This window comes from Prosopis cineraria, unplaced genomic scaffold, assembly GCF_029017545.1.
Source record: "Prosopis cineraria cultivar Desert tree isolate PC_DT_omini unplaced genomic scaffold, ASM2901754v1 PC5, whole genome shotgun sequence".
NCBI classification, from domain to species: Eukaryota; Viridiplantae; Streptophyta; class Magnoliopsida; order Fabales; family Fabaceae; genus Prosopis; species Prosopis cineraria.
In genome coordinates, this window is record NW_026555336.1 from 6,769,344 (window position 1) to 6,776,490 (window position 7,147).

General features: G+C 35.0%; 1 protein-coding gene across 1 annotated transcript; it reads right to left on the reverse strand.

Annotated features, from left to right (window-relative positions):
• Window positions 1–1,810: 1,810 nt before the first annotated feature.
• LOC129310586 (glutathione S-transferase T1-like) lies at window positions 1,811–6,942 on the reverse strand. The gene is made up of 7 exons (XM_054952475.1): window positions 6,730–6,942; window positions 6,546–6,619; window positions 6,319–6,379; window positions 5,639–5,692; window positions 3,602–3,681; window positions 2,496–2,701; window positions 1,811–2,313 (listed from the first exon to the last, which is right to left on the reverse strand). Exons 1-7 carry the CDS (start codon window positions 6,792–6,794, stop codon window positions 2,143–2,145), a joined length of 711 nt encoding a protein of 236 aa, XP_054808450.1. The 5' UTR covers window positions 6,795–6,942; the 3' UTR covers window positions 1,811–2,142.
• Between the last annotated feature and the right edge of the window lie 205 nt (window positions 6,943–7,147).

Below are 7,147 nucleotides of genomic sequence, written 5' to 3' on the forward strand. Positions count from 1 at the left end.
ATTATTTGGCTATTGTTTCAATTGTGAAGTTTATATTTTGGTATAAAACATGAAATTTAACTTGTGAATTAAAAGCTTATACTTGTGAATTTTGAAGCACAATTGTAAATATACGGTAAATAATTGCAAATTTTTAAAGAGCATGAAGGGTTTGTGACACTTCACTTCATGCTTCTCAATCATAAAATAAAAAATTTGACTCGTAAATTAAAAACTTTTACTTATAAATTTTAAAATCATAAAATAAGAAATTTGACTTGTAAATTAAAAAATTCTATTTATAAATTTTGAAATTATAATTGTAAGTAAAAGGTTACAAGTTACCAATAAGTATTGGGGAAAAAAAATGAAACGCTGGTTGTAAATTAGAAACTCTCATTTAAAAATTGAAATGTAAGTCATAAACGAAGGATGTTTTCCACTTTAGTTCAAATATTGTTAGTCATTAAAATTAAAATGTTAGTTGTAAATTAAAAACTTCCACTTGTAAATTTTGAAATTGCAACTAATAAATGACATGTTTTAAAAATGACAAAATAGATTACTTGTAATTTAAAGGACCTGCATAATTATAGTCTAAGACAATAATGTCAAAATGTTTCTTTTTCTCTAATTGTATATCCAAAATCTATTAAAAGAAACAATACATGAAGGTATCATATGTTTACAACTTGTCATCACAAATTCACAACTCAAAATTCTTAATTTACAACTTTAACTTCTACAACTACAATTTCATAATATACATGTATAAGTTCCTAAACGTACAATTGAATCAAGACAAAAATGCACTTTGTAACATTTTCACTATCACTCCTATAATGATTCTAGGCTATAAAGAAACATTTGTTTCGGTCCCTTTCAGGGACATTCGACAAAATTGAAACATGAAACATGTAGAAAAGGTTAGCATGGCACTGACACGAAAAAGATACACATAAATCTTTAATACTTCAGACATCTTTGGGCACTGAGAAGGATAAAACTGTGACTCAAGACTACAAGAGTGCTACCTGCACGATTTCTTCTAGTTCAATCAGGTCAAAGTTTCCTTTCAAATCCTTATCCACCATTTGAATTAATCTTCGTTCTTGATGGAGCTTTTTAACCTGAAAGTTTTAGATCCACACTTCAAATCAAACATATACCAAGCAGAAGCTTTGAAAAAGTTGAGGGGAAGATAAATATATCTTCCATACTCAAATTAGTTTGGAAATGAAGAGGATTTGCAATTAGAGTGAGAGATAGAGAGAGCATACGCAATCAAGCATTACACCTTTTTGGTTAGCAACTCGTCAAAAATTCAAGGCCTTGTGACCTGTGATGAGTTAAAGAAACAAGATTCCAAAACACAAGGCTTCTGAATTTCACAATAACTATGTCTTTCGAAATTGGAATCATATATATTAAGTTTCTGATAGAACTTTGTATTTCGGTCAAATTATAAATTCAAATCCAAGGTCTTGTAAATTTCTATGTAAGATGAAAAACTCAAAATACTATTGACAGTCCGATATATAAATCCAAGATCATTCCCCCGTAACAATTTTAAAAGTGTCCCGCAGTGGCTTGACCATCAATTTTTAACAAATAAAATGCTAAAGGAGAAGGCATATGAAAGGAGCACATTCAAGAAACCTAAAGGGATTGTAATTAAAGGTAATATTATCTTTACACACTTCTCACAAATTACAATCAAATATCAAGAGACGTGATTATAATTTTTAAATTTTACAAAATTTATTTTTAAATAAGTTCCTTGTACACGACCTATTTGTAGTTTTCCTATAGAGAGAGAAGAAAACGGTAGTATCATCAAAATGTCTGTCACTAATCACTTTTCTTTTTCTTGAATTTTGCCATTCTTCTTGTACACGTTCTCATGCAGACGTGCAACCTTGCACAAGAAAGTATATCCGTCACCTTCACATTATAGTACAACTTTCCAGTAGCTAGGACCTCTTAAATCTTCTAATGGCATTTGGCAATCACATTTATTTGCTTCAACATTGTCGTCGAACTGGAGGCTAAATACAGATACAGGCATGAATTACATCTTTCAAGCATCAAGCCTTCATAATAATTGCTAAATGCAAAAACATTCCTATTAATATTACATATAAGCTTTTCACATGTATACTCTCACATCTTTGAAGGTAGTGCGGTTTTAACCCTAATTCTCGTTTTGAGCATATAGAGGACATTATGAACTTCATCAAAATGAGGTTTTGTTGCATTTCTTGTGCTCTCAATCCAATGCTGAACTTTCTCGTGTGGGCCAAGAATGCAATCGCGATCCTTCTCATCCAGAAGCTGCATTCAGAATAAATGGAAGTCAGTATAATAGTATTCCATGGAAGCAGCTTTTATCTGCATTCATGAAGATAATCATATGCATCGACAAGATACAGATCACAAAAACCAACTGTTTAGATATATCATTCATCATGCATGACAAGAAAGCAACAAATTCCATTAAAATCATCCCCATTTACCTCTAATTGCATGATTTCGCAGACCAGGCTGAGATCTGCTATGGATGGTTGAAAGCCACCAAGCAAGAATCGGCCATTCCCCTTTAACCATACATTCTCTAATGTTGACAGAGATGAGCACAAAAGTTTCTTAGCTTCTGCAGCTGCTTGTTGGTTCAGCGGCAGACCCAGAAAAGGAGCTAGTACAGTATTCAGAACAAATGTGGCTGGAACAAAAGCAAGAAAAACAGATCATAAAAGAAAGAAAACTGTTTGTACCAAAAAAAGAAAGACAACAGCATTTGCACACAAATGTGTGAGAAAGGAATGCCATCAACTGTACTCACGCTCAAAGGAACAAATCAGAAAATAATGAAGGAAAGATCCAAAATTAATTGACCTCAAAGAGTCAAAGTATATGAAATTTCCACTTTCGTGCAAACCTTTGCAAACGACTTTGCTTCTAACAGGTTACTTAAAGGCATGGTTGACCCACCTACATTCACACAAAACCCTATGAAAGAAGAGCAGCACCTATTTCCACCTGTGCTTCCTCTCATACTTGTGTATTTGTAACTCCCTCTCATCCTGCCTTTTCTGGCGATTTACTCTCTCTGAACACCTTCCTTGGACTGCCCTCATAAATCTTAATATTCTAATTTCACCAAACATATGGCAATTGGTTAGATTGTTAGAACAGTCTTTCTATATTAACAGCCAATTTGGGAAGATTCTTGTCTTCTCCCTCAACTCAAAGCCCCATTAGATTTTCTTCATCTTGTACGGTCCAGGGCTTCGGTGTTTAATAACATATAATTACCCACCACTAATTAGATTATGTAGTGTATGATGTTTGAACAAATTTTCAGTAACTTAACCACCACTTTCAAGGTATTTTCATTATCATATCATTAAACTTCCTCGAGGTTAAAATAAAATACTTTTGAGTATGAAGTACCAGCAAGAACACAAGATCAGACATTTATCCCTGATTTGTTACACTGAGATCAGTGAAAGTGAACATAGGCCAAAAAAGTATATTAACTTTCATATAATTTCAGGAAAAAGGAGAAATTTCATTATTGAAACTGGATCAAGAAAAGGATTCATTTTGAGCTCTGACGTACCTGCCCCACGGCGTAAATTCAGGTGATACCAACTCAACACAGAGTTAATTTTAGCTCTCCTGGAAAGATCAGCAGGATACCTGGTGACATGGGTTAGAAAAACAGTTAAAAATGTAAATCTCAATGAATGAAGAGTAGCTATAGAGATCAAACCAGACAACAGCATCAAGCAAAGACTAACATAAATGGAGGCTATAAATGCATGTCTAACATTCAAAGTTTGGAACAGTTTAATAGACTAACATATTTACGTAGTTTAGTTTTACTTCTATGCATGAAAGTAAATCTCACAATATGATGAAAATCAGTGTTATATTACTAGCATAGTTGTTCTCTCCATGTTAGTGTGGGAGCTCAGGTTCTCTCCCTAGTGAGAGCTTAGGTCAGCAACCATGTGGCATCTTTAGTTTCTCCCTCCAACAACCGTTGGAGATTAGAGCAGTGGTTTTTGTAGTCATCATTAAAGTGAAGAATCAGTATTGTGAAGGTCTTGAAGAGTTAAAGGAGGCAAAGAAAGGCAAGCTAAAGGAGTTCCATGGAGGAATTTTAAACAAGTCAAGATTTAGATTGAAGATTGTCATTGCCCAAGAGGAATGTATACCTGGACTTTCAGATCGAAGGAAATAACGAGAGGATATATTTCTCAAATGCCTGATGAGATGCTAAAGGTTGATGAACTACAAACCTATTAAACGTTAACATGGTGATTGTCTATTTGCAAAGCGGTCAGTCACATCTCTTCTTAAAGGTCAATCTGAGGGTGGTGAAGTCGTCTAGAGCTTGGATGACTAGTGCAAAGATGGCTAAGTCAATTGTTGACGTGAATGCACAAAGGTGTGCTCACTTGGCAGATCTGGAATATATGATGGGAAATGTTGGTAAGAATGGTGAAGCTAACGTAAAGTTTGGCCAAGAAGTTAAGCATATGATAAAGCCAGAGATCTGAATTGCAGAACTGGTGATGATAATTAATGTTTCTGGTTCATAGATGAAGGTATTGAAGATTGGAGTGCTGGTTCTCATATCAAAGGCTAAGTTGAGCACAAGGTGTGTAATGCATATTGAATGGCTAAATCTAAGGTACCCAAGTGCTCGTACAGATCAACAAAATTTGAGGAATGCTATAATTGAGTTGCTGCACAAGGAGGCCATGACTAAAGGACCTGTGGAAGCATGCTTTGAGTTTGAGGGTTTTGGTGGCTGGCCTTCAGCCGCCAAAGAGCCATGAGGACTGATTGGTGGAGCCATCAGGTGCTTGGGGCTCCTTTGGTATTGCTGATAAAGGAAAGCATGCCCTTGCTGGTTAATAAGACTGATCATTATAAGTAAATGTTTGTGTCTGGTTTGGATGATTTTTTTGTTAGTGCAAGTGATTTGTTATTGTGGATCAATTTGTATAGCTGTAGACATTGTTGGTTCAGTCCCATTGTGTTCCTTTTTGGCCTGAAAGTTGATAATGACTTTCAGTGCTTTTCTCTCCCTCTTATTTTAAGAGTAGATGTTAAAGCTGCTTTTGGATATGCAGCATGAGCGCAAAAGGGTGTGGGCTCATTGCTTGAGCAAGTCATTGGACTACCACCCCTTCTAGCCACCTTCATGGATAAATGGAGACAAGGGACTTCTCTTTTAGCCAATTCCATGGATGAACAGAGGCAAGGGACTGAATCACTTGTCTGCTTCATATTTTGGCTTTTGAGGTCTTTTGAGTCTTTCCTTTTTTGGTCATTTTGTTGGGCGTCGTTGAGTCTGTTGATAGGGTAGGATTTTTTTCATATTGGGATACTGTTGGTTGGTGTTTGTACTTTGATTCTATTACTGAAAAATACTACCGGACAAAAAAAAAATTGTTATATTACTAGCCAAGGAACTCTATACATGGTCGTTGCATTGATCAGATAAAAGTTCTCGCTAAGGGGAGACACCAAAATTCGATACTTTAACTTCTCAACAAGTTATCTTCTCTTCAAAGGAATATCTTAAATTCATTCAAAAAATTGTAATTAAATTTGACAGACCACAAGGAGAGACTATACTGACCAATGATCTGGAACTCCAGGAAAGGCAGAGGCGAGGTAGATAAGAATTGCATGACTGCAAAGAAGAAAATAAAAAATAAATTAATAATAGTTTTTCAAAAGAAAAAAATTGATGACTGGCGTTAGTTAATATATGCAGCAAGTTTTAAATACTCACTGAACAAAACATCACAAAATCTTGTCATCAGCGAGACATTTAGATCATTGATAAGTAAGTCAGAGATATTAATAAAATAAATTATCGTCCTTCACTTAAAAGCTTAAAGTTTTGTGATGAAATATTCCTGGAAAAAGCAGTAATTCATATAACCATCCGCCTAAAGATAAAAATTAGCAGAGGTAATCCATCAAATATACAGGACACTTTTTAAAAAGTTTTTATTTTTCCCATTTCAATGGACACAACAAATTCAGGGAAGACAATTTTTTTCTCAAAAAAAAAAAAAATTGGGTCTGAGCCAGTAACTATCAATAGCGGAGCAAGATACATAAGAGCAATAATATTCCAGGAATATCTACAAAAAAGACTTGTAGAAAAGAGTGCAAAGTAGCTTCTGATGTAAAATGCTCCAACTTGCTGAAAGATTCAATCCAGAAACCCTAAAAAGGACACGTCAGTTCCAGTCTCCCGCTGAAACCAAATTCCAACTCACAATTAAATATTATATGAAATTACAGTACCTCTCAAACAGCTTAAATCTCCCATCAACAATAGCAGGGACTTTCTTCAAAGGATTAATGGCTGAAGGCACATCCAAAAGGGGCAAAAAATTAGAGAGAGAAAAAAATCTTGTCCATCATTTTCCAGCCAAGAAATCTTCTCCATGTTTGAAATGAAAACGTTTCACAAAACTGAGCCCACACAGGAAAGGAAGTTCAGAAGTAAGTTCAATAATTGTACTACGTGCCTTTGAATTCCGGAGAAAGCTGCTGACGTTTAGATAGTTCCACTTTGATTTCCTCGAACTCTATTCCATTTACCCTATCAAAATTTCATAATATTACAGTAAACAATAATAATACTGCACAAGTAAACCAAACCAAATTCCCAGAAAAGAAAAAATGGTTGACTAGTTAATGAATTAATATTACTTGCAAAAGATGAGCACCGCACGGGATGGCTGGGACATACGATCGGCGTACACTTTCAGACTCATCTTTCCTCTTCACTCGACCACCCAAAGACACACCTCTCTCAATGATCGTTCTGATCTCTCACCACCGTACGCATTAACGTATCCTAACCAAAGTCCAAGCTCAGCCAAACTGCGTTGCGAAACGACACCGTTAGAGCGTGAAAGCGTCCCAGTAGGCAGTAGCGAGCGAGGGAGCAGAGAGCCCTGCTAGAAGTGGGTCCCTCTATTTCTTTTCTCTCAATTTTTTTTATACTTTTTTCATCTTCATTATTTATTAATTTTATTATTTAAAAAATTATTTAATAAAATGATATGAATGGTGGGAATGAGAAAAAAAAAAAAAAAAAGAGAAAAAAATAAAAAGACCCCTCTCC

Bases quoted from the DNA above. Each gene is read 5' to 3' on its own strand.
- LOC129310586 (XM_054952475.1), bottom strand. From the start codon at position 6,794: ATGAGTCTGAAAGTGTACGCCGATCGTATGTCCCAGCCATCCCGTGCG. The intron at 3,682-5,638 runs GTCAGTATAGTC...CCATGTCACCAG, and splicing joins CCTGGAGTTCCAGATCATTG to GTATCCTGCTGATCTTTCCA. The intron at 2,314-2,495 runs GTAAATGGGGAT...TTCTGAATGCAG, and splicing joins GCGAAATCATGCAATTAGAG to CTTCTGGATGAGAAGGATCG.